Raw genomic sequence first — 27,936 nt, 5'->3', positions numbered from 1 at the left:
ATACTACACGAGGATTTCTGCCAACTAGAACACAAGGCTGATTTTTTACGTGAACTTCTGCTGTGAATTCTTCAGGACTTATTTATTATTTTTAAATGCAAACAAAGCTCTCTGGCCTCAAGTCTTGTGTTATTGAATCCAGCCTATTGAACAGGACACCACTCCAAAACATGTTGGTGCTTTATAATAATAGTATATAATAATAATATGTTTATACTGGCATATTTTCCTTATGCTGAGCCTTATTAAATTAACTACTACAGTATTGGGCTATAACTTTTAAAAGGATGACTGGAACAACAGCAGCCCTTCTATACAATGCTCCTGGCTGAGATTTAAGGGAGGGGTGTTGAGCCTGCCCCAGCCCTTCCCACAGTCATTTGATCCTTGCCATGCTGTGGGTTTGAATGGAGCACTGCTGAGTCCAGAAGCCAGATGTGCTGCAGCTGCTCTACACTTAACTTGCAACTTGGGTTCGTCTGACAAGAGAATCAGTACTAGTGAGATCACTTGGGCATGGACAGGGCACTGAACTTCATAATAAGCAGCATACACAGTCTCTGATCCCACTGCCCTCCACAACAGAGGTACATTAGCACCCAGAGGTATATATACTGAAAAGAATCACTGAACTAAAGCCCTGCAGCAACCAACAGCGTTTGGGTGATCCCGGGTCGGAATGGCTGACTGGAGCCAGGCACGGGCTGCTGAGCTGGGGAGGAAAGTGCTGCTAGCTGCCGTCTGTGAGTTACTGCTACTGTCGCACTACTGTACAGGCAGGAGCCTCAGCAAGCGAGCACTGCATCTGAAACTGAGCGACAAGTATGAGGTGAGTACCACTGGGGCCGGGGGTGGGGGGAAAGCAGTCATCCTGGTCCATGTGTTTACTCTAATGCAAAGCTGCCCAAAAGGTAGATCTGGAACTACCAGTAGACCTTTAGCTGGTGATCAGTAGATCTCAAGACACTGTCAACAAATAGCTTGACTAAAGGTGGCCATACACGGATAGATCCGCTCGTTTGGCGATGTCGCCAAACGAACGGATCTCCCTCCGATATGCCCACCTTGAGGTGGGCAATATCGGGCTGATCCGATCGTGGGCCCTAGGGCCCAACGATCGGATCCTAGCGTTCACCAAACGGGCGGTCGGATCGCGGGACCGCATCAACGAACAGATGCGGCCGCGATCCGACGGGATTTTTAATCCCATCCGATCGAGATCTGGCCGACTTTCGGCCAGATCTCGATCGGGGAAGCCCGTCGGGGGCCCCCATACACGGGCCAATAAGCTGCCGACACGGTCTGTCGGCAGCTTTTATCGGCCCGTGTATGGCCACCTTAAATCAACCTCCTGTTTCATGCTTTTCATTCAGATATTTATTCAGTTATGGTTACATAAGAAATAGTTTTTTTTTTTTTAAATATAGCAATATACATTCTCTACAATATAATCAATATAATATTTAAGTAATATGTTCCATGGAACAGAATGCTAACGATGCTTTTATGGATGTAGATCTTAATGGGACAACATCACTAAAAGTAGACCCTGCATTAGTAAAGTATGGGCACTCCTGCTCTAATGTCTACCTTATTTTACAGTGACTAAAAAATGTCCATATTCATTTATTCATTCATTTTGGAAACCAAAACTCTGGGTAGAGGTCCAACAGTGAACACTGAGTCAGTCTAGAAGGCTCCACAGTGGAAAGTGAATGGCAACAATTATGGGAGGCAGCTCCACCAGCAGTTGAAACACTTGGTATAATCCAGGCAGATATTGTGGGAAAGTTGAGGGCACTTCTATCTTCTTTGTATCAGCTGTAATAGGGGGAAACGTAACTGATTTTTAAGGAATCCATTCATCCTAGCTTTTCTGGGGATTTTCTCCTTTTCTAACTCTGCATCAGTGGGGTAGCTGCAGTGCATCTGAAGTTTTTATTGTTCTATGCTGTTGCATTGCTACACTTCTGATGTGGGAAATGTGAGCTGAGACAGTGGGGGTTATTTAGAAACACTGGGCAGTAAACCTCAGCAACCTATCAGATGCTTGCTTTCAGTGTTCAACCTGCAAATGGCTAAAAAAGGTAATCACTGATTGGTTGCTATGGGTTACTGCCCAGGTGCATATTTGCCCAATGTTTATAAATAAGCCCCAGTGTGTCCTTTTGTGTCACCCAATCTGGGAGCCCTCATTTTTAATTTAAGTGGATGTTTATGACATCACAAATCATGTCATGCTGGCTCCACCCCCAATAGTTTGTCACATGGACTCACTTCCCAGAAACATAAGGAAGGTTCATTCCTCTCTGGATCTACACAGTCTCCTTTCCATCAGTCAATAACTTGTTTTTCCCTTGATTCTGTTGGATACATTTAGGGATCCATGAAGGGTTCAAAGCTGAGCCCCTTAAAGTAGAACTAAACCCTAAAAATGAATATAGCTAAAAACGCCGTATTTTATATACTACACTTATTGCACAGCCTAAAGTTTCAGCTTGTCAATAGCAGCAATGATCCAGGACTTCAAACTTCTCACAGGGGGTCACCATCTTGGAAAGTGTCTGCGACACTCACATGCTCAGTGGGCTCTGAGCAGCTGTTGAGAAGCTAAGTTTAGGGGTTGTTGCAAATAATCAAGCAAATGAGGTTTGTCTGTAATATAAGCTGATGCTACAGGGCTGATTGTTCAATTCTGATGCTAATTGAACTGGTTTCTGTGCTTCCATGTAGTAATTATCTTATTACATGTCTTATACTGTGCCATTTATACTCTATTTGTACTGTATATTGTGAGTTGGCCCCTAAGCTCATTAAGTGACAGAACAAAGCATGTGCAGTGAATCAACAGAAAAGAAGATGGGGAGCTACAGGGGCATCTTTGGAGACACAGATCTTTACTGCTAAAGTGTTGTGGTTGCCTTTGGCTGGTACAAAAGCTCAACCCATAATGTCTAACATTTGTAGCCTACTTCTTCAGTTAATCTTTAGTTCTCCTTTAAAGCTCTTCCGCTATCCACAGTGGGTGGTACTGGAGTGAACCTGCAGCCTTCCAGATGTCATTGTACTACAATTCCCATGATCCCCAGACAGTTGTATCTACGGATAATTACAGCTGTAGTTAAAGAGTACTTTAGCTGTAGTTAAGAACATCTGGAAGGCAGCAGGTCTGACATGACTGATATACACTACACCATGTGCTACTTCTCAGAAGGCTGCCAGAAGCAGTTCTCCCGGCAGTTCTTGTGTTCCAGCTGTTTTTTATGGTGTCCTAGCCAAGAGCCAGGGAGAACGTGGTTCAGGCAAATTTCTTTACACACAGATATAATGTTTTGTGCCTCTATATATATTCTCAAAAAATGAATGCTTTTTACTTCATATGAGGAAAATATAATTGTTTAGACCCCAAACCAGTAATTGGACAAAACTGTGTGCCCTGCAGGCCTGTTAGGAATGAGACACATCATATATTGAAAGGCCAAATACATGGGTGAATAAGCTGGTCTAGGGCCAGGTCTAGGGCCAAATCAGAAGCTTATAGTGACCCATGATCTCAGTCATGTTTATCACTTACTCAGATTTACTTACAATGCAAGGCAAATTTGCAACTCGGCAGTAACTCATAGCTGCCAATTCAGTGATTAGCTTTGTTCAACCAAAAAGCAGACAGAACAAAGAATGCAGCAATTTGATTGGTTGCTATTAGGGATGCGCAGAATCCATGAATCAGTTTGGGATTCGGATGAATCCATGCCTTTTTCAGGAGGATCCAGATTGTCCTGAAATGCCTGGTTGAACCAAATCCATAGTACATAACAATTTGGACTATTTGCTGTGTTAAAATACAGCACAGTTATTTAAAAAAGAATTCAGATTAGGCCAAATCCTATATGAATGTCCAGTATTTGGCAATCTCGAAAGTATGCATTTGGTGCCTAGTTGCCATTGGTTACTGCCCAGATGCACATTTGCGTGGTGTTAATAAATAAGCTTATCTGTTTATAGAAAAGCCTTCGTGGTAACTGAAACCGATTTATATGGGGCACAGGAAAGGTAATGCTGGTTAAAGGACACATTAAAACTTTAGGAGACAAGACACTGGCATTAAAGTGTGCATTTGTTCTGCCCTTTTAAAAATAAATAGGGATGTTTATAGAGGCATGAGCGATTGAGCGCCTTAGATTCCATAGCATATGTATGGAAACCATTTTTTTGTCAAGGAATCCCCTGAGGCTACTAGCCTTGCCCCAGTTTATAAGTTCAGTATACAGAAGATTGAATTTTAGGGCCAGAGTTCCATGGAATGCAGGCTGGGAAGGGGCCCTGGTGAGGCTTTCTCTTCCATCATCAGACAACTTGTCAGTAGTAACTCCCCTCCCATGACTGATTGTCCCCATGCACTGCTTCACCCAACTGAACTCTTCCACCTTTCTCATGAGGGAGTAAATAGAAGGCAGTGGTGTATTTATATGTTTGCCTTTGGCGCAACAGCAAGCTATTAGACCCCTAGCATGGATGATTGCCAAGAATAATCAGAAGGCAACAGTTAAATCCTTACAGGCTTGGGCAGGCGAGATAACACAATATGCGTGATCGGTACTCATTTTCATAGCTGGAATGCAGAAGATGCAGCTGTGACCATGTAAGCGAAAAGAAAATTACACTCAGATGTGCACATAAAATGCTTTCCATTGGCAAAGACTGGATTAAATATGAATATAAATGTAGAATCCCCTGAGTTTCTTGCACTCAGTAAGTAAATGAAAGATTCCGTTTTAAATTCTTTTGCACTTTTTATAGTTGTTCATAATAAGCCCAAGGGGACTTTCGATTGTTCTTTTAATAAACATGTCTCTAAAAGCTGAGCAACGCACTTGAGTTTAAACATTTTCTTTGCTGTACAGATCTTTGCAACAATAATGCAGCAATGTACAACACATACCTATGTATGTAATAAATGTTATAAAAGGCACAACGTTTGCAGTAACCCATAGCACCCAATAAGTTCTTTGCTTTTAAACAGGTGACTTATAAATGCTATCTGCTGATTGGTTGCTATAGGTACCCAGACCTGTGGCATATTACTTTGTACAGATATGGGACCTGTTATCCAGAATGCTTGGGAGCTGGGGTTTTCTGGATAACAAATCTTCCTGTGATCTGGATAATTTCATACCTTGTCTACTTGAAAATCTTGTAAACATTAAATAAACCCAATAGGCTGGTTTTTTGCTTCCAATCAGAATTTATTAGTTCTTAGTACAAGGTACTGTTTTATTATTACAGAGAAAAAGGAAATCGGCAATTTATTACGGGCGCAGGCATAACTTCGCTAGCAAGAGACTGACTCATTCGCACTCAATCAGCAGGCGTAGTTGCGTTCTGGCGAAGGGATGTAACTGTGCAAATTCACTAAGATGCAGATTTTACTGAATGTTATCTCTTGCGCCAGACTTGCCTTCGCCACTAGGGATGTAGCGAACTGCCGATTTGGTGTTCGCGAACGCCGTTCGCGAACACCGGCAAAAAATGCGAACGTTCGCGGACAGTTCGCGAACTTCGAACACCCGCTAAAATCGTTCGGTTCGAACGATCGAAGGATTTTAATCTTTCGATCGAAGGATTTTCATTCGAATCGAACGATCGAAGCCATTCGATCGAATGCTTTTCATTGAATCGAATGCTTACAATCGTTCGAACGAATGGAAATCGTTCGATTTTAGCGGTCGAAGGAATTCGAATGGTCGAATGGTCGAACGACTTGTATTCGAATCGAACGCGAACTCAAAATGCACATTCGGCAGACGCGAACGGTCGAAGTTCGCGCGAACTAGTTCGCAGCAGAACAGTTCGCTACATCCCTATTTGCCACCTCCGATCAGGCGAAGTGCAATAGAGTAGATAGGATTCCCTCAAAATGTAGTTGAAAATTTTTCTAAGTCCCAAAAAACGCTGGCATCTTTTCCTTTTTTCAGGGTGATAGACTGCAAAAGAGCGTAAAAATGTTTTGGGGTAACCGGCTTCCCCCCTACATTTTCTAACATATGGCACATAAACTATACACTGGGCTCATGTGTAGGGCAATATAACAACTCTATTTTATTTTATTAAGGTTCCCTGGGCTTGTGTAGTGTAATGTATTTGCTGCAACATATACGTCCATTTAACTTTAACTTCCCACCGTATGCAAATTAGGCAATGCTAGTGCAACTTCGCTCTGCTTGCCGAATTAACGCTAGCGAAACTTCGCCAGCATTCACCGCCCTGGACGCAACTCCGCATGTTAGTGAATTAGCGTTGTCTGAGCGAATTTTCACCTGGCAAAGTGTTGCGCTGCCTGCGAAGCCGTCGCTGGTGAATTTTTGTCGCTTAGTAAATTTGCCCCTATGGGAGACAGCCTTTCCTAGATTCTGAGCTTTCTGGATAACAGGTTTCCACATAATGGATCACACACTTATACCTTTTATTACATAACCCTGTTAGATAAAATATGTAAAGGAGAGCATATAGGTCTGATAAGTCATAGGAGCCAAAACAAAATCAATGTACTCAGCAGGAAAGTGTATCTCTTTTTGCCACAGGGCATTTACTGCTGTTTCTTTCACAAATGAGATTGATAGAGCAGTTTGTTTAAGTTGTGTCTGACTATTAATCTAAACATTTACAGTGATATTTGTCAAAAAGGCATTAGTAGGCATGGGAAACATATTTGGGTATCTCCAGGCACTAGCCTTTACATGCAGGAGTGAGGGATTCATTTTTTCTTATATTTTCTTACATAGGTGTCCGTTTACTAAAGCGTGGTAAAAATATATGCATAAATTATAGACAGAATATTCGCCAAACATGTTATCGGCAGTTTACTAACTTGCGTTAAAAATTAAGTTGCGTAAGAATATGTGATCGCATGAAAATAACGATACGTACACATTAATGCTGGGTTTACTAAACAGCGAACTGTGCGAAAGACAAAATTTACACAAGAATTTTCGCAAAATTTTATGTAGTGGCGTAAAAGTATTTTTTAGCCAGAAAATTTTCAAGGGGCAGCATAAGCTTAATACCACGAAACGGTGGGCATCTTCAGGCAATTTCTCATTGAGTAAGTGAGGTAATTGGCATGTGGCATCTTTAAAAAATATATATTTTGTATTGTCAGGACCAGAAGTACTAATCAGCATGTTTATTTGATGTAAAGGATTCACAACCAAATATGAATTTGAATTGCCTAAATATGTCCATATTTTCATATTTAATTAATCCTGTGCCCTAATTGCTCTCTGTTTGACTCTGAAGAAAGTGTGTTTGTTGCTATGCCACAAAAGCATTTTTGGGGCAATGTCAGGTAACATGCACAAAGTTTGCTCTTCTTCTTTGAGCAGCATAGCTCAAAAATTGCTTTGAAACCAGCAAGGGCTGGTTGCGCCTTAAAGGGGAAGTTAACCGTAACTTGCCTTGTTTTGACACGTTGTAAAGTTTTCATGTCATTGTGTTAATTGTTCTCAGCCTGCCCTATGGATCTGTACCCATGGAAGCAGACAGCAACAATGAACAGAGATTAAACACTGCACATGTGTGTGTCAGACATATAAAATTTAATAGGGCTTTGAAGCTCTCTCTTTTCAAGCCAAAATTAGTTTATTATAGGTGCATTTTCAGTAATGCAAAATGACTCAAAAGCAAATATGTAACGGAAGAAAAAATAAATTGTCTGTCAAGGAAAAATTTAAACCTCACTTAGAATTGTGGACGGTGAAATGGGATTTATCATGTAATGTAGCCATGGGTTAAGGTCCAATCATGTAATTACCTGTTTCCCAATTCTCTTGTTCAGGACTGAGGATATTATTTACAACAGCTTAGTGAGTTATGGTCCATTGTAGTATCCAAAATTCAAACTCTAATTAAAAGGTGGGAAAGCTACATAGGCATATTTTAAAATGCTCTATACTCAAGGCTTGATACAAAAACATAGGAGGGATTCATTTTAGCTAGCCCCCATTCCAACAATGGCAGAGATAAAGCGCTGCGTATCTTGACAGCGCTATATAAATAAATGATGATGATGATGATGATAATGGAATAAGAGTTATACATGTAGATTCACTTTGTCAGTGTTATGGTCTTATGTGTGAATCAGAATAACTCTTGTGTTTTGCTAATTAGATCCCTTTTAATCAGGTTTGGAATAGTTTACTAAATTGTTGGCTTATTATTGCTACTGACCAATGGCTGCAAAGGTTTGCATAATTATTGTGAGTCCTGTGATGTTCTGCACAGAAGTCCTTTTTCACATTCTATTGCTGAGCTGGTCTTGCTTGCAAAATGTCTGTTCTAGAGATGGTGACTTAGGATGAAATATGTTAGCCTTGTGCCCGAGTCTATCTCCTGTGTTTGTTACAAAAAGTCATTCAGCAGCTGAGTTGATGAAACCCAGTAACTCCATTGCATCAGGGGCTATTTTGAGTTTATAACATTTCACTCCACAGCTGCATAAAAGTTTATGAGATCGAATGAGGACACGGTACTGATATTTCAGGAGCATCAAGAAGATTCAATGGCTTGATAACAGGACTATAATTCTTGTTAGTAATGCTTTAATTAATACTTCAGTACTTCACAAGGTTTACAGAAAAAACGAAAACCGTCTTTGTTAGTATTAAAGATGTGATAATGAGGGGACCTTCCTTCCCTGTAAGTGTTTACTGACAGTGGAGCTTTGCAAGTTCTGAAGATCTGGAGCAGCTGGTATTCTTTAACTCACCTCCAAATGTGTATATTTCTGAGCCTGTGGAATGAAGTGGTCTCCAGCGTTGCCAGTATTTAGTCTAGTTTGGTTTCTACAGATGAGATTAAAAACACAAAAGTAAAACAATGGCTGAGGCCAAATTGTGTAAGACTTTCTTTGCAGTATACAAATGTTTATTATGGTAATGTGCCACTTTAAAGTTAAGAGCACACAAAAGAGTTGGTACAACATACACAAGCAGTACTAATATTACACAGATGGAAACCCTACTGAGCAGCTGCACATGACAAAAGACAGCAAGATTTTTTTTCTGACATTAGGGTCTGCTCACCCTGTAATATATTATCAGTGCCTAGGTGATCCTTTCAGAACTTTTCTACCAACAAAAAGTGGTTAGTAGCTTCTTACTACACGCATATTGATTTCTGCTTCCCATTTTTAAATTACCTATATGACATCATATGGTACCTATACAAGCACCCGGAGGCAATAGAGATAAATAGAAACAATATTTAAACTGGTAAAATCCCAATTGTATGTGTATTATGTGGCTAATTCATCTGAAGGTTCAGTGTCCCACATGTCTGAAGAATGAAGATGGTTGTGCCAACCACAATTTACAATTAGCTGTCTAGGAATAGAATATACAGAATAATTAACTGCTGATCCTTCTTTAATCCTTCCTTAAAGCAATTATTGCTTAGTGTTAATGACAAGTGATAATGGGCAGGTTATTGGGTATCTCGATGAGGAGGGACTATAAATGGTTTTGCTGGGCAACCCTATGATTTTAAGTTTTGCCTCTGACTTATTATTATCTCTTTATATTTTGACCGACATTCGACCGACCTGAGACTCATTTTATTTGGATAACTTGGTGTACAACCCTGGAATACAGTGAATAATACTATTAGATATAAAGATATAAAATAATATTAGAATAAAGATATCCTTTTTTGAACGTAAGTGTTCTTAATGCTTGTGGTATATGTGAGCAATGGTTGAAACTTTTATACAACCCATTTCTGGCAGTCAGAAATATTTGGTATGGGGAACTGCAGTTCCACCAGTATAGAATTTCCAGATGGACAGTTTTGTCTGTGTAGTCCAGAGAACAGAAATGATCTGATGTAAATTTTGACTAAGAACATGTGTTTTGTGTTATTAGAAAGGGGGGGGTGCTTTTTTTATGCCTCCCCAATGTAAAAAGACACGTGTGCTATTTAGTCTGGGGTGTTGCCATTATCTTGTAAACCTTTAAATTGCTGTTAAAAACATAAATACGATTTTATTACAGTATATTCAATTTGTAGAGAACAAAGAGTCCAGTAAATTTGCAGATTACAGCAGCTCATATATCATATAGATTAGCTGTGCATGTATGTAATAATACTAACCACCCCATCACAATAAAATTGGAGGATAGATATATAATTAACAGGCCATCTTCATCTCTATAGACTCAGTTTTAATCAAAAATTGATTTTTAAAAATGATTTCCTGTTTCTTTGTAATAATAAAACAGTACCTTGTACTTTATCCCGACTAAGATATAAGTATTTCTTATTGGAGGCAAAAAAAAGCCTATAGGGTTTATTTAATGTTTAAATTATCTTGAAAAGAGAGATCCAAATGATGGAAAGATTCAAACATACAGTAGAACTATAACAAATATAACATATAACTACTAAAGTACTTTTCAATATTCAGGAGTTTAACAATAGGCAATGAAAAACATGTAAAAAAAAATCAGGCAACCCACACAGGTCTTGTAAATAAGCAAGTACATTATTTTTATTATTATTGTTTATTTATAGTTGGAGAACCAGTAAGTTATTAGTTTCATCCATGCTTGCAAATAAAAATTATTTATTGAACAGTATTGTGTTAGAGGTAGGGTTGCTACCTTTTGGAATGGTGGAGACCGGGCAGGGGGGTGGGGCTGAGACATCAAGGGGTGGGCCATGACATAGGTGGGAGTGTCTGTGATGTCAGGGGCGGGGCTATGGCTCGTCGTGTCAGTCAAGGGAAACCTGCCCGGTTTTCCTTATTTGGAAAACCGGGCAGGAAGTTTTGACCCGGGCAGCACTTCAAAATACCCGGCTGTCTGGGTCAAAACCGAACAGGTGGCAACCAGAGGTTTGTTCTGTAGAGCAGAAGTCATACATCCAAGTGGAGGCAAGGCAAGTGGAGGGCTGTGAGGGACAGCCATGGGATGTAAAGGAGGGTAAGCCAGATAGCAGGACACTTTTAAAGGCGACCTGTCACTTTAAGAAATTATTCCAAATCCTGTTAATCTATTTAGTATATGAAAATGGTTTAACCCTTTCATTGCCAGCTGATTTGGTCACTTGCGAACTTTTATTGCCAGACAGTTTTTGGGATCTATACTTTTAGTATTTAGTGTATTGGAAAGCACATATTCTGAAGAATTTAAAATGGGTCTTTCTATTCCAGAGTACCAAACTGCAAAGTTTTCCTAAAGTTGTCAATTTTTATAAAATTTCTAAAAATCACCTCAAAATGTGGCAATTTGTCACATTTGTCTTACACAATCTTTATACACAAAGGCAAATCACCTTAACTATGAACCCCACCCCAGAGATCTACTGAACACTTTAATGCCAAATATGCATAGACCCCAAATAAAAAAAGAAAGTGCACATGAGTTTTTTGCCTGCCAACTCAGCTTTTGCAAACAGAGCCCCCTAACTGTGTATTATGTGTCCTAAGACCCCCTAACTGTACAAAGACCCCCAGAAAACCATATATTTTTGGAAAGTACACATTCTGATGAATACAACATCGGCCAATATATCTTTTACAAGAAATTACTAAACTTTTAAGCTTTCCTACAGTCATTTCCTAAAAATGTTGTAATTTGCTGCATTTATCTTACACAATTTTTATATATAAAGGCAAATCACCCTAAATATGAAAAAACTAGCGTAAACACCTGTAAATCCTTTAAGTGCCATGAGTCCACATGGTCTTATGTGTTTTCCTTTTTTTCCAATTATGCTACTGTTAGAACAGAATTAGAATTAGAATAAGACTAGACTAGAATAACTAGAATTAAATGAAAATACATTTCAAGTACAAGTATGAGACCTATTTTCCAAAATGTCCTGGACCTGGGGTTTTCCGGATAAGGGGTCTTTTCATAATTTGGATATTCCTACCTTAAGTCTACTAGAAAATCATTTAAACATTAAGGGGCTGATTTATCAAAGGTCTAATCTCTAATGGTGGCTTATTTAAGAAAAAAACTCGAAAGTCTAAAATTCGAACTAATGTTACCTACCCGAAAAACCTGAATTAAATTTGAATCAAATTCGAATTTTTCTCAGAAAAAAAATCAAATGTCAGGAAGGCTATTAACTTCTTCAAATAGGTCAGCAGACCTCTTCCGTTGACTTCTACATAAATTCGCAGGTTTTAGGTGGCAACCTATTGATTTTGAGTTACTTCCAGGGTAATTGGATGATAAATCTCGGATTTGAATTCGAATTTCGAATTCAAGTTGGTAGTTTTAAACTCGAAATTGTGAGTTTTGACCAAAGAACCAATTCGGAAATTCAAATTTGAATTTACCATTTAAACCTTAGTAAATCTGCCCCTAAATAACCCTAAGTGGCTGGTTTTGCTTCCAATAAGAATTATTATCTTATTATCTTAGTTTGGATCAAGTAAAAGGTACTGTTTTATTATTACAGAGAAAAAATTTAGATTATTTGGATAAAATGGAGTCTATAGGAGACGACCTTTCCATAATTTGGAGCTTTCCGGATAACGGATCCCATACCTGTGCTTTCTAATCTCCTTGCATTATTTCACACCTTTAAGGAGCTAACATAAATGTTTTGTGTCTTGCTAAAAAATTAGTGGAAAGTAGATCTTGTCAAATATGAGCTGATTATTTGCATGAGTACACCATTGTCCGTTGAGGCCAGACAGTCATTGAAAACCCTGTCGTATTTATCAGAAATAGAGCAAGTGTTTAGGATGAATTGAGGGAGGGTTATTTATAACTGTGTGTGCTGCCAGGACAGAATGGTGTATGGACTTGATCTTCCAAATTTTCTAGTTGAAAATGTTGTGAAATATGGTGTTGAAAGATATGATAAATAGTTAAATACTTAATTTATATAAACCAAAACCCAGAAGCCTAATTAATTCAGCAAATCTGTTTAGTTTCTCTTTAACAGACTTTAATAAGAAAGAAAACCAGCACGGATTTTAATCAGTTCTTATAAATGTGTGCAGACTAGCGCTGTTATGAAATAGAAAGCTGCTGACATTACTCATTGATTGTTAAAGGTGATAATTGAGGATGCGGAAATAGAAAGAAGGTGTCAGTTTCCTGCCAAACAAGCACAGAGCTAGACTAACAGCAGTTCATTATCAGTATGCTTATTTAAGCTCTAAAGGCTTTAATAATTCATTTTCCAGTATAGTGCAAGAACCAGTGAATTAAAATGAATGTTCAGTACATTAAATTGCACTGCTATCGTTTATTTACTCAGGGCTATATTATAAAATATGAACAGTGGTTCAGTATGATTGTGATGTTGGCTGCTGATATGTCTGAAGTGTATAATGTCTAACTGTTCTGCTTTTGTTTTTTGTTTCTTTATTTCTCAAGGACTATGAGTATCCACTGCACCCCCATAACACAAACTACCAGAAAAATGATCGGTGCCCTCCTCCTCCCCAGAGCCTTCCAGAACGTGCCTGTGAGGTGGCCAGCTGCCGATCAGACTCTGAATGTGAGAGGCATAAGCGCTGCTGCTATAATGGATGCATATATTCATGCTTGGAGTCTGTCCAACCTCCACCAGGTATGGGTAGATCAGTATAATGCCAACTGCTGTCTGTGCAATCCACATTATATCTTTTGTACAGGTATGGGTTCTCTTATCCAGAAACCCATTACCCTGAAAACAAGAATCCTTATTAGTAATAAATAATCCTATAGAGTTTATTTAATGATTAAATTAATGTATTTTTGATATTTATTTTATAAATCACAGATGGAATTATCACTGATAATAATGATGACCTGTAGTCTAGCTGTAAAGCACTGTAAAGTAGTTATGACAATATAAGACGCAGGTACAAATGTTAGAACAGATGAAAATACATGGGGCAAATTCAAAAGAGGCGAAAATGCGCTAGCGACGCCTTCACCGCACTTCGCCAGGTGAAGTTTCGCCAGGGCGCCTCTAATTCACTAAAATCCGAAGTTGCGCTCAGGGAAGCGAAAGGTAGCGAAGTTGCGCTAGCGTTAGTTCCTCAAGCAAAGCTAAGTTACGCTAGCGATGTCTAATTTGCATACGGCGCCAAGTTAAAGTACAATGGACGTATATGTAGCAGCAAATTGTTATTTTGCCCTATTTTGCCCTATACATGTGCCCACTGTATAATTTACAATCTTTTTCAGCCTATCACCCTTAAAAAAGTACGCCAGCGTTTTTTGGGACTTAGAAAAAATGTAAACTTTTTTTGAAGCAAGCCCTATCGACTCTATTGCACTTTGCCTGGTCTGAGTTGGCGAAGGCAAGTCTGGCACAAGAGGTAATGTTCAGTAAAATCCGCAAGTTAATGAATTAGCGTAGTTACGTCCCTTCGCCATAGCGCAACTTCGTCTGGTGCAAGGGTGCGAAGTAGCGATAGAGTAGGTCCACTTCGCTAGAGAATTTATGCCAGCACCCGAAGTAACAAAATGACATCACGCTGGCGAATTTGCGATAGCGTTAGCCGCTTTGTGCTTTAGTGAATTTGCCCCATGGAATGTAGAGGGGTAGATATCAGCCTGTTCCATCAAGACACTCTGGTACTTGCATGGCTTTACCACCATAATATAACATTTAGGCTACTCAAAGTATATAAGAATTGCAACAGTTATTCCAAATATGTAAGAGCTTTGGGGCTCACAAAGTCATCTTTGCCACCATGAGGCTATGTAACATGTATAAAATCCTTATTATCCACAGTAGCAGTACCTTAACTTCAGTTGAGTTTATTCCAAATCATACTACAAGCATTGATAAAGTGCATCAATATAAAAACCTGAAATGCTGCTGCAGTCAAAACTGTCAAATTCGACTAGGGAATTATCCAAACTCGATTTGAGTTTTTTTTTTAATTCGCATTTGATTTTTGAGATTTATCATACTCTGGCACTTTAAGAATTCAAATTTGCCACCGAAAACCGGCCGAATTGCTGTATAAGTCAATGCGAGAGATCCATTGAGCAATTTAGAGATGTTTGCAGCCTTCCTGACATTCAAGTTTTTTTTGGAGAAAAAACTCGAATCGTGTATTATCAAGTTCGATTTGAGTTTTCGACTCAGTAAAATTTGTCCCAGTTTAAGATATTCGATTTTTATAATAAATAATTGAATATTTGAATTTCAAGTAAAATCTAATTCATGTGATTTAAAAAAATCAAATATGTGACATATGATGTGCATTAGTAACCAAGCAGTCACACTTTGTTAAGGATTCAAATCTGGTGGTTTACTAGATGAGGATACTGATTCTTATCCATATTATTATAGATCAACCAAGTCACAATATCAAAAATCTCAGCAAAGCAGAACATTTTGCCAAGTGGAAGTTGGAAACTTGTAAACAAGTCCTTGAAAATGACTGACTGCTCCATGGCTTGCCCACAAGCACCTAACATTCTAGATAGTGAGTAATAGGATGGTTAAAGGAGAAGGAAAGGTTAAAACTAAGTAAGCCTTATCAGAAAGGTCCATCTAAATATACCAGTAAACCCTCAAGTAGTGCTGCGAATATGGCAGCTCCTATCCTAAACAAACTGAGAGCTTCTAGAGCTGTTTACTCAGGTATGGTAAAACATTCTATAGAATAAATTGCAGCAAATGATTGCAGCTAATCTATTGGCATTAAAATGCCTCCATAGCTTTGATTCTCCTTTAACCTAGTTGTATATTCTCCGTGAGCAGTAGGTGTTGAAAATAGATCCATGTAGCTAGGTGCCAAAGTGTTAGATCTAGGAGCTAGGAGCCCCACTTTTGTTTCATTCTGGCACTCACATTAATATGAGTGAAGCAAATCCAGTATATATAATTGTATTGGGTCTGGGTGTGCTTTCTGGCTGAATAACATGTCCTGACTTTAGGAACAGATCCAGTACGCCCAAGGCTTTAATCAGATGTTTCATTTTACATAATGTCAACAAATAAACTGGCATAGCTGGAAGAATGCTATACAATGCTGAAAGTAAGAATGCCTAGTTGTTTTATGACAGCCCTTTTGTGTTTATGGATTGCAGTATTTGTAGGTCAGCCATTTTGGCTAACATCCCTGTGTCTAAACAGAGATTATAATTGTCATAATAATATGAACTCTCTGATTTACATAGAATGTGGCAAATCCCTGCAACTGATTAGGGATGTCGCGGACTGTTCGCCGGCGAACTTGTTCGCGCGAACATCGACCGTTCGCGTCCGGCGAATGTTCGCGAACGTAACGCAACGTTCGCCAATTTGGGTTCGCCTTAGCTGGCGCTTTTTTTTGCCATTTCTCCCCCAGACCAGCAGATACATGGCAGCCAATCAGGAAGCTCTCCCTCCTGGACCACCCCCACACCCCCTGGACCACTCCCCTTCCATATATAAACTGAAGCCCTGCAGTGTTTTTTCATTCTGCCTGTGTTTGCTTGGAAGAGCTAGTGTAGGGAGAGAGCTGTTAGTGATTTGAGGGACAGTTGATAGTAAGTTTGCTGGCTAGTAATCTACTTGATACTGCTCTGTATTGTAGGGACAGAACTCTGCAGGGATTTGAGGGACATTTTAGGTTAGGTAGCTTTGCTGGCTAGTAATCTACCTTCTACTGCAGTGCTCTGTATGTAGCTGCTGTGGGCAGCTGTCTGTCCTGCTGCTGATCTCTCATCTGCATCTGTTCTTCAAACCACTGCCACCTAGCTGTGTGAGCTTTTTCACATTCTGTCTAAATATCAATAATAATACCGTCTCCAGAAACACCACCTGAGTGACGTAGTGTGATTTCTGCCCTTTACAGCACAAAACGCAGCGCTGTGTCAACAATGGATTTTTTAGAAACATATTTGCCCTTGATCCCCCTCTGGCATGCCACTGTCCAGGTCGTTGCACCCTTTAAACAACTTTAAAATCATTTTTCTGGCCAGAAATGTCTTTTCTAGCTTTTAAAATTCGCCTTCCCATTGAAGTCTATGGGGTTCGCAACGTTCGCGAACCGTTCGCATTTTTGTCCGGACGTTCGCGAACATGTTCGCGAACATTTTTTCTGACGTTCGCTACATCCCTACAACTGATACTAGTTTGTATATTTTACTGCAGTGGTGCCCAAGAGGTATATTGGGATCTTTAGCTGGTCACAAGTAGTGATGGGCAAATAAATTCGCCAGGTGCGAATTTGTGGCGAATTTCCGCGTTTCGCCACTGGCGAATGAATTACCGAAACTGCTGCGAAAAATCGTCGGTGTCAAGAAATTTTGTATGCATGTCGGAAAAATCGCTCACGTCAAAAACGTTGCGCATCAATATTATTCAGATGCCCATTGACTTTACCGCTGGCGTCAAAATTGACACAAGCTTTAGAATTGACGTGAGACAAATTCTCCCATCACTAGTCACAAGAAGACCTGAAGAGTAGAGTTGCATCGCATCTGCATCATTGCAGCTGTGCAACTAAGTACAGTATATAATGTGTTACTGCAAAACTGTATGTACAGTCTTCTTTCGAAAAAGAACAAGGCCTTTTTGATTTTTTCATATTCATGTTTCCATGCATTGATGCATTTAATTGGACTGCTGTTGTGTAATTGTCTTCAGTTAGAATATATCTTGTTTGTAGGTAGGAATTTTATGATTTATAGATTGTTTTATGTCTTCTTTCCTCTATCTTTTAGTCTCATTTATTTAGAGGAAACTATGTCAGAGATGGTGCTGACTGCTGTGTATGCCATTACCATGAAGTATTCTTGGAGTGGTTCAAGATGCCCACCAAAGCAGACATTTATCTGTACAGGGTCCTATACTTTATGTCTAGTCAACACAGATTTAGGGTAGAGCCAATTGTAATTTGGCCTTAGGTACTGTACATTACATGCTGTAAATAACTGCAATCAAGATCAGATTATCAGGAATAAACCACAGGGAAAGTCAGTAGGTGTTGTTTTGTTTGGGTTTTTTTGTGTGAATCTGTTTGGCCTTTAGGCCATGGCCAATTGTCTTTGTTTTAACTTTCACTGCTGCAGAATTTGGAAACAAACCGTATAGCTGCCCATATTCTTTACATGAACGGATAGAGGTTCATCCACAGCTACATTTTTGGCATATTTTATATATGTTTACCTGAAACATTTTCCCAGACCAACTAAAAACTGGTTTTCCGACATAATGTAAATTTTTTATGGTTCATAAATGCTGTTGAAATGCAAAATCATTATTACAAAACGTAATGTAATTTGATTGTTCCCTATAGTTCTCGATTGGTTGGTGCAGCCAAAGCCTCGCTGGCTTGGTGGCAATGGCTGGCTTCTTGATGGACCAGAGGAAATATTGCAAGGTGAGGAAAGTACATTTTTTAACAATGTGGGAATTGTACATTTATAACCATGTTTGATTTAGAACATCCATGCATGCAAGGGAACTGCTTCAGATGGGAGTTTTCTAATTTTGTCTATATCAGCTACAAATTAAGTAGAAATTACTGGGTAAAATATTGACCATTGGCAAGTCCCATTTTTTTAACCCAGACCAGTGTCGGACTAGGACACCAAGGGCCCACCCAAAAACCTTTTACTAGGGGCACACCAATTAATCTAAGACCAGCGGCCCACTCTCAGTACTATTATTCTTCCTCTCCTCACTCAACCTTCTCCTAGTCTCTTTTATTTACATACTATAATACTATAACCTGTTATTCCATCTATTTAGCCACTTTAATCTAATAAAAATAGGGAATGGCCATGAAATAGGCCAAATGTCTAGCAGCATGAGGGCCCACTGACACCTTGGCCCCCCGGGACTTTTCCTGGTATCCCGGTGCTCCAGTCCGACACTGACCCAGACTATTATTAACCTTCCCAACAGTAGCGAACCTAGAGGGGGGCGGGCCCTGGTACGTGATGCGCAGCCGGGCCCCGTCCCCCTCCGTACGGCCGCATTTGGCCGCATTTGTATGTGGAGCACGGACTGCCGGGAGGGCCCTGAGGGGGTGCGGGCCCTGGCCCGCTCGCACCCCCTGCTCCCCCGGTAGTTCCGCCACTGCTTCCCAATACGTTCAAGTTTTAGCTTGTGCATCATTCCTCTAAAAATCCCTAATGGCAAGTATTAATCTTCCTACTCCCAAAGCAAACGGATGGTCCTATAAAGGAATTCTATTCTGGCAAAATGCGTCTATGCCATTTCTATAAAGGCATTTTCCACCAAAAACTGCATATATTATAAACGGTGGTGATTTTGTTATGTTCATGATTCACATATGAATATGAATGGTGTGTTTGACATCCAAGTGGAAGATAAATCACCCCAAATGACTCAGTGTGCCATTGCCCCTTAAACAAATGTAAGGCCTTTAAGATAAAAGTCTATTCATGTAAAAAGATGTGCTAAGAAACTTTTTTTATTATTATCTTGTATTGTAGAAAATGTCTATGGGGTAGATTAATCAAAGAGTGAAGTTAGAGAGCTCCACAGACCGCAGAGTGAAATACCGCCTCGATCCATAGAAATGAAGAAATCACTTTGATAAACATACCCCTATGTGTTCTAAGTGGTAACATGAGAGCAACAGCAGGAATGACAAACAAATCAACCATGGCAAAGGATAAAATAACAGTAACAGCTGCATGCTCAGATGATACTGTGAAATGCATGGCTTCTTGTTTTTGTTACAGCTGAAGCATGCAGTACCACCGAGGATGGTGATGAGCCCTTACATTGCCCAACAGGATATGAATGTCACATAATCAACCCGGGCAGCCCAGCAGAAGGAATCCCCAATCGAGGACAGTGTATCAAACAAAGAGGGAACTCGGGTCAGTGTAAATAGGAATAACACAGGAAAAAGACTGTATTGTTACCTTCATTATTTTAAAAAAATATGTTTGGTTTTATTCTACATAATATTTGATACTGAAAAAATTTGACCCACAAGCTGAGCCCCTTTTTGATAATGTTTACAGATTATGCTTAACCTTAAAGGGTATATAAAGCCTACATTTTCCTACCATGTATATAAATTGGCCATATCTTCCCCACCCAAGCCACATCATTTGCATATACCCCCTCCATTTGCCAGCGCCATCACATTTTTGTGGAGGGGGTTTACATGTCCTTTAAACTGTCCATGTTTTATAGATATACGTTTTATTTGGAAAAACAGAAGTGACAGAAATCTGTCCACTGAGAATAGTTGCATGACACCCCTACTCAACTAACAAAACACAATATCAAGACAATATCTCGCAGAGGCCACCCAGATATGAAATAAACACAGTTTCTTTGGCTGTCTGCATTTGTGAGCTGTTAGTCTTGGGGGTGAAAGGTCTCTGGGAACCTGCAGCTGAGACATTACATCTATATACTGAAGAATATAGCTTGCTATAATATAAATCATTTTGTATCATTTTCCAGATGGGAGACATTTGAGACATAAATATTACAAAGAAAACCATGGTAAGTTATTTAATTATAAACCCTTCTTGATTTACCAGTAAGCTAGGTATTCTATAAAGGGGAAGGAATGTCAGCAATTACTGGGTGGTGCCAAAAGTTAGGCACCCCCAGTGATAGTATTCACTTACCTGATACTCCAGGCTGGTGTAGTAGATAACCATGCAGTAGAAAACTGTACTGAACGATCTTCTTCCTACCTCATCTTTCTTTGCTCGGGTGCACGTGCAGTAAAGTGAAAAAATGTACTGCGCATGGGTTGGCCCTCAGATTTAGAAGAAAGCAGAAAAGGATCGCTCTGTGGTGCTCGCTGGAAGAATCCTTGCCTGGGGCAGGTTTCTGCTAACAGGAGCACTGGTATCAGATAAGGGAATACAATCACTAGGTGTTGTCTTAACTTTTGGCATCCCCAAGTGATTGTGACTTTCCTTCTCCTTTAATCTGGCAATAACTCCTTTAATCTGGCAATAACAGCTTGTGTGTGTGTATAAAACATTGTGTCAATATAGAGTTATTCCAAATTCACTAGCTATTTCATCTACTGCTTTGTTAACCTTTATAATAACCTGCCAAGTCAGTTCTTTTTCAATACCTTGCTATCTTGGGATATAATTAGTGTGTGGCTAATATTGGCTAGTTAAAAGGAGACATTTAAATATGTGATTTAAAAAATCTTAAATGGGTTGTTCACCTTTTAATTAACTTTATGTATGATGTAGAGAGGGAAATTTTGAGACATTTTTATTATTTCCAGATTTTTTAGCTAGTTATTCAACAGCTCTCCAGGTTGCAATATCAGCAACCTGGTTGCCAAGGTCAGAGTCGGACTGTAGCAGTGGGGGCCCATTGGGGTTCTGATGCCAAGGGCACTCCTTACAACCACAGGACCCTCCTCCCAATGTCCCCCCCACCGTGTGCACGTGCTGCATCATATCAACATCACGTCCCATATCGCTTATTGCCATCCTTGGGCAGCAGATTGGGGGCATAGGCCTGGGCCAGGGAGCAATTTGTTTTTATCCCAGTAACCCGCTGGCCCAATCTACCCCTGACTAGTGTCCAAATTACCCTAGCAACTATGCATTGATTTAACTGACATATGAATAGGAGAGAGTCGGAATAGAAAGATGCATACATTTGCAGCCTTACAGAGCATTTGTTTTTTTAGATGGGGTCAATAACCCCTATTTGGAAGTTAGAAAGAGTCAGAAAAAGAAGGCAAATAATAAAAAATAAAATAAAATAAAAAACTTCAAAAATAAGAAAAAATGAAGACTATAACGTATGACGATCCCTATTGAAAAGTTGCTTCGATTTAGCCTTTCTATAACATATTAAAAGTTAACTTAACGGTGAACCACTACATTTTATCTTGGCACAAAGAAAGGCGTGAAAAAAGTGTGAAAAAGAAATGCTAACATCCCTGCAGAATAGCTTGCAATATGATCACTTCTCCTTGTCCAAGCATTCTGTTCTACAAGCTGACTAAGTGGGTGTGAGAATCAGAGCATATCTCAGTGCAACTTCTCACTCTTTCATAGCCATGAGAAAAGCCTGTTATTTCTGTTACATAAGGAAAGAGAGCTTTGACGTTCATAACCCAATTCTTGACATTGATGTTGGAGGTCCCATTGATAGCTGCATGACAGTAAAAAAAAAAAAAGGTTTCGCTGGGTTATTTCCACATAATGAAGTTGATTGAGTACATTACTAAGTAATATGATATGCGCCCTTTTTGTATTACAGATGGTAACTACAATAATGTTGTGGTTGGATTTGAAAAACAACCGCAAAAGCATTTAGGATAAAAGACATTGCTTGTAAGTATCATTTATATACCTTTTAGCTTCCTATTGTGCCTGTAAATAAGACTTACGTAAAAATTGTTGTCCATGGAAAAGCATTTTAAGGCAAGTACAGAAAGGCAACTGTAGTATTTGTCAATTATAGCAGCAAGTGTCTCCTCTAAAGCTGTAGATGTTTTTCAGCAATTTTCCCTTATTGATTGCATGCAGTGTGAAAGACAGTCTTTTGTGATATACAGATAGGGGATCTGTTATCCATGAACTCGTTATCCAGAAAGCTCCAAATTACAGGAAGACCATCTCTCATAGACTCCATTTCATTTATTTCATTTTTCCCTATAATAAGAACACTGTACCTTGTAATTGATCCAACTTAAGATATTATTTATCTGTATTGCTGGCAAAATAATTCTGTTGGATTTCATTAACTTTTAAATGTTTTTTTAGTGGGCATAACTTATGGAGATCCAAATTACAGAAAGATCCCTTATCCGGAAAGCCCCAGGTGCCAAGCATTCTGGATAACAGATCCCATACCTGTATACAGAATGAGAATGTTTCAGTGTTTGGACATAACTACAGTAAATGCAAACTAACTTCTCAGGAATCATTATTTTGACACATAGGGGCACATTTACTAAGCTCGAGTGAAGGATTAGAATAAAAAATACTTTGAATTTAGAAGTATTTTTTTGGCTACTTTAACCATTGAATTGGCTACTTCGACCTTCGACTCCGACTTTGACTTAGAATCGAATGATTCAAACTAAAAATCTTTCGACTATTCGACCATTCGATAGTCGAAGTATTGTCTCTTTAAAAAAAACTTTGACCCCCTACTTCGCCACCTAAAACCTACCGAGCACCAAGGTTAGCTTATGGGGAAGGTCCCCATAGGCTTTCCTAGCAATTTCTGATCGAAGGAAAATCGTTCAATCGATGGATTAAATTCCTTTGAATCGTTCAATTCGAAGGATTTAATCGTTCGATCGAATGATTTTTCCTTCGATTGTTCGATCGAACGAATTGCGGTAAACCCTTCGACTTCGATATTCGGAGTATTCAAAGTATTTTTTTGGCTACTTTGACCATCGAATTGGCTACTTCGACCTTCGACTCCGACTTTGAATCGAACGATTGGAACTAAAAATCATTCAACTATTCGACCATTCGATAGTCGAAGTACTGTCTCTTTAAAAAAAACTTTGACCCCCTACTTCGCCACCTAAAACCTACCGAGCGCCAATGTTAGCCTATGGGGAAGGTCCCCATAGGCTTTCCTAGCAATTTCTGATCGAAGGAAAATCGTTCGATCGATGGATTAAAATCCTTCGAATCATTCGATCAAACGATTTTTCGATCAAACGAATTGCGGTAAATCCTTCGACTTCGATATTCAGAGTCGAATGATTTAACTTCAATGGTCGAATATCGAGGATTACTTAACCCTCGATATTTGACCCATAGTATATGTGCCCCATAATTCAACAACACTCTCTCTTATGTGCCCCATAATTCAACAACCTTTCTCTCATTCAGTAGAAGTCAAGGACAATACTTTTTGTATGCAAAAGTCTGGTTCTGGCCACCATGCCATGTCAAGCTAAGGGGTAAAGAGGTAGAGGTAAAGAGGGCCCTGCTCCATAGAGCTTACGATTAGTGATGGGCGAATTTATTCGGCAGGTGCGAATTTGCAGCGAATTTGCGCGATTCGCAGCAGGCGAATAAATTCACAAAACGCCCGCGAAAATTCGCCGAAAAAATTCGCCGGCGGCAAAAAAATTTTTTTCGAAAAAACGGACGCCGGCGTCAAAAACGGGCGCCGGCGTCGGATAAACGGGCGCCAGCGTCAAAAACGAGATGTTTCGCCGTTTCGCGAATTTTTCGCCGTTTCGCGTGAAATTCGCAAATTTTTCGGCGAAGCGAAACGGCGCAAATTCGCCCATCACTACTTACGATAAAACTTTCAGCAGGTTACAAAGCAGTGCATTGTGGCAGTAGACAGAATTTATCTTGGGACTTTGTGTTTTCTGGGTAAGGCATCTTTTTTTGTAATATGGAACACCATACCTTAAATCTGCTAAAAAATCATTTATACATTAATATATATATATATATATTTTTTTTTTAAAAAACTAGAATTATTTGCTTCAAATGAAGTTTTTAGGAGATAGCCTTTCCGTTATTTATATCAGGCTGTTTTTATATCAGTCTATTTTACTAAATTACTTGGCCTAAAATAAAATGAGGGGGGGCGATTCACCAAGGGTCGAATATTGAGGGTTAATTAACCCTTCGATATTCGACTGGGAATTAAAATCCTTTTAAAGGATTTTAGCGCAAATAGTTCAATCGAACGATCGAAGGAATAATCCTTCGATCGAACGTTTAAATCCTTCGAATCGAACGATTCGAAGGATTTTAATCCAACGATCGAAGGATTATCCTTCGACCAAAAAAACTTAGGAAAGCCTATGGGGACCTTCCCCATAGGCTAACATTGACTTCGGTAGCTTTTAGATGGCGAACTAGGGGGTCGAAGTTTTTTCTTAAAGAGACAGTACTTCGACTATCGATTTTTAGTTCGAATCCTTCGATTCGAAGTCGTAGCCGAAGGTCGAAGTAGCCCATTCGATGGTCGAAGTAGCCTAAAAAACACTTCGAAATTCAAAGTTTTTTTTACTTCGAATCCTTCACTCGAAGTTAGAGAATCGGCCCCTAATTGTGTTTTCTGAAACCTGTAAAACCAACAAAATGAGAATGTTGATAAAGGGGCCTCCCTAAACTGTTTTCATGCTTTTAACATGTTTTTGTTCTACTCCTTTGTTTTAAATGTAATTTAGAGATGGCTATTTGATCTAATTTATTTCTATTTTACATTTTCTTTATAGAATCAGCTATATCCCAAAATATATCCCCAAAAGGCACATCAGAGCAAAGTATGTGACTGCAACAAAGTCCCTACTAGTCCTAGACCCCAACGCTTCAGCCCATATGATGAGTTCTCAGAAACATTATTATTAGTGGTGTATTTCTTATGTATCTAAATATCAAATGGATGCTGCTTGTAACCAAAGAAACTGTCATGGAACTATGTCACCAACAAATAAGTATCTTCCACATCTCACCAATGAAACAATTTATAATCAAATGCTACACTCCAATACGTTCCCATAAAATGCAACTCTGCATATTTCTTGCCGTCCTGGCCCATGGAGGGACACTTTCTACTCCAAATACATTAGGGAGAACCAGCATCTTCCTCTTCAGTAGGAAAAACCTACCATTGGTTGTATTCTCGGGCATCATTGGATTTGACAATTCTACTGAGAAGTACTTGCTTCGTAGCTATTAGGCTTTTTTTCTTTAAGGTAATGCTGCATCTTTAAGCACTGGAGAACTGCATTATGGGAGAAATGTGTTATTATATATGTTACACTCAAAAGCAAGTCTGCCCAGTGTTATGCCTTAAGCAGATAATAGAGTATAGATTTTCCATGGAGGGAGGATTTACCTTGAATCATTCAGCGAGCTGTTTGGTTTTATAAAGTATGTGTTATTTGATTGCAATGGGACTACATAAAAAGTCCCAGCAGGTGAGCCAAACTAATAATCCACAAAATCCCAGAATTTCAGATGGATTTGGATTTTGTTGAATCCCGAGTGCCTGGCTGAAGCAATCAACCCCCTTAAAGGTTTACTAGAGGATAAGTAACAATTTAATATAAGCTTCATGCCTAGAAATAAACTTTCTATATATAATCAATTCAAAATTTTGTGCTGTTTCTGAAATAATTAAGTTTTACTACCTCCTCTCAGCAATATGTCTCTCTACATGCAGCCTTGTGTCGGAGTTGATCATTTTGAAAGACAACTCCAATACCTTATCAAGGCAGCGGTAGCACGCCAATGTATTTGATACAACTAGCAATCAAAATCTGACTCTGACTCCTGCAGAGAGACAAATTGCTGAGAGAGGATAGTGAAGAGTAACTTGATCATTTCAAAAATGTCCATTATTTTCCTAAGCTTTTATTCAGTTTTTGTAAAAGCTTTGTAATACAATTCAGTCGCATTTTTGGTAATGTATATGAGGTATCAAACAGTGTGTATATTACCTTGATATATGAATAAATGAATTTTTGTGTCCCTCTTTCTATTTCTATGGTTTATGTGGCTATTGCTTTGTTACCCATTTGAATGAATTGCTGAACAAAATAAATGTAGCTAGTGGGATTGTGCACACAGGTGCTTTAACTTTGCACAATAATAATCAGTGCCTTAAAGGAGAAGGAAAGGCTTGTATTGTATTGACTTGTATTGACTTACCTGAAACCCCGGGCCGGTGCTCCAATCAGCAGAAAACTGCACTGGCCCGGGGTTATACCAGTGAGCACCATGGAGCGATCCTCTTCCGGCGTCTTCTTTCTTAAATTTCCCGGGGCAAACGCATGTTTTAGTTAAAGTTCGGCTATTCATTCTACTGCGCATTCGCAGCCGTGCTAAGGAAAGAGGAGGACGGAAGTGGATCGCTCCGTGGTGCTCACTGGTATAACCCAGGGCCGGTGCAGTTTTCTGCTGATAGGAGCACCGGCCCGGGTTTCAGGTAAGTCAATACGATCACTTGGGGTGCCTAACATTTGGCACTTCCAAGTGTACAAAGCCTTTCCTTCTCCTTTAAATGGTATCTTAATCTTGAAGAGAAAGGAAATATAAAAACATATACCAGTATAAAAAAGTGTGCCAGCTTCACTGTGTATATGAGCCCCTGTGACCCAGGTAAAGACTTGTTATACAGCATTAGAATTTTCTGTAAATTATGTTACATTATTTGTTTAAATTAACATTTAGGAAAAAGCAAAATAGTTCATAGGGGCAAATTGACTAAGATTCGTAGTTGCGCCAGGCGCAACTTTGCCGCACTTCGCCGCACTTTGCCACACTTCGCCAGGCGTAGTTTCGCCAGCGCTCCGCAAATTCACTAAAATCCGAAGTTGCGCACAGGGGCAGCGTAAGGTTGCGAAGTTGCGCTAGTGTTGATTTGCTAAGCGAAGTTATGCTAGCGATGGTTAATTTGCATACGGCACCAAATTCAAATTTCAATGGAGGAATACGTAGAATCACTACAAATGCCTGGGAAACCTTCAAAACATCAAATAACATTTTTTTTTGCCCTACACATGTGCCCACTGTATAGTTAAGTTGCCATGAGTTAGGAAATGTAGAGGGGAAGGAGGGGAGCCCCAAAAATCTTTTTCAGCCTATCACCGATAATATAGAAAAAATGCCAGTGTTTTTTGGGACTTAGAAAAAATTTGACCTTTTTTTGAAGCAATCCCTATCTACTCTATTGCGCTTCGTCTGGTCTGAGGTGGCGAAGGAAGTCTAGCGTAAAAGGTAGCGTTCAGTACACTGTGCGTGTTAGTGAATTTGCGTAGTTACGTCCATAGCGAAAATTCGCCAGGCGTAAGGGTGCGAAGTAACACTAGCGAATTGACGCTAGCGTTAGGCGCTTCGGCGCTGAGTGAATTTGCCCCATAGAGTTACTAAAGTTACCATTTTGTTTAGAAAGTGTGCATTAAAACATTTGGTTGCTCAACTAACTCTGCCTTCATGTTACACTGACCAAAGAAATTGTACAGATACACAATGTTGGCAAGAAATAAAATATTCACAATTAAAATGG

The 27,936-nt window shown here is 39.4% G+C and overlaps 1 protein-coding gene across 1 annotated transcript; it reads left to right on the top strand.

Moving 5' to 3' along the window:
* The first annotated feature begins 361 nt into the window (after nt 1–361).
* wfdc1.L (WAP four-disulfide core domain 1 L homeolog) lies at nt 362–26,398 on the top strand. The gene is made up of 7 exons (XM_018257960.2): nt 362–829; nt 13,395–13,590; nt 18,251–18,334; nt 19,668–19,808; nt 20,407–20,448; nt 22,192–22,265; nt 25,142–26,398. Exons 1-6 carry the CDS (start codon nt 680–682, stop codon nt 22,251–22,253), a joined length of 675 nt encoding a protein of 224 aa, XP_018113449.1. The 5' UTR covers nt 362–679; the 3' UTR covers nt 22,254–22,265; nt 25,142–26,398.
* Nucleotides 26,399–27,936: the final 1,538 nt, after the last annotated feature.

Source organism: Xenopus laevis, chromosome 4L (genome assembly GCF_017654675.1).
Source record: "Xenopus laevis strain J_2021 chromosome 4L, Xenopus_laevis_v10.1, whole genome shotgun sequence".
Lineage (NCBI taxonomy): Eukaryota > Metazoa > Chordata > Amphibia > Anura > Pipidae > Xenopus > Xenopus laevis.
The sequence above is the reverse complement of the archived record's forward strand: the minus strand, read 5'-3'. Positions and strand labels throughout refer to the sequence as shown.

Excerpts from the sequence above, each read along its gene's own strand:
- wfdc1.L (XM_018257960.2), top strand. The coding sequence starts at position 680 with ATGGCTGACTGGAGCCAGGCACGGGCTGCTGAGCTGGGGAGGAAAGTG. Across the intron at positions 830-13,394 it reads AACTGAGCGACAAGTATGAG|GACTATGAGTATCCACTGCA; the intron begins GTGAGTACCACT and ends TTATTTCTCAAG. Across the intron at positions 19,809-20,406 it reads CAAACAAAGAGGGAACTCGG|ATGGGAGACATTTGAGACAT; the intron begins GTCAGTGTAAAT and ends ATCATTTTCCAG.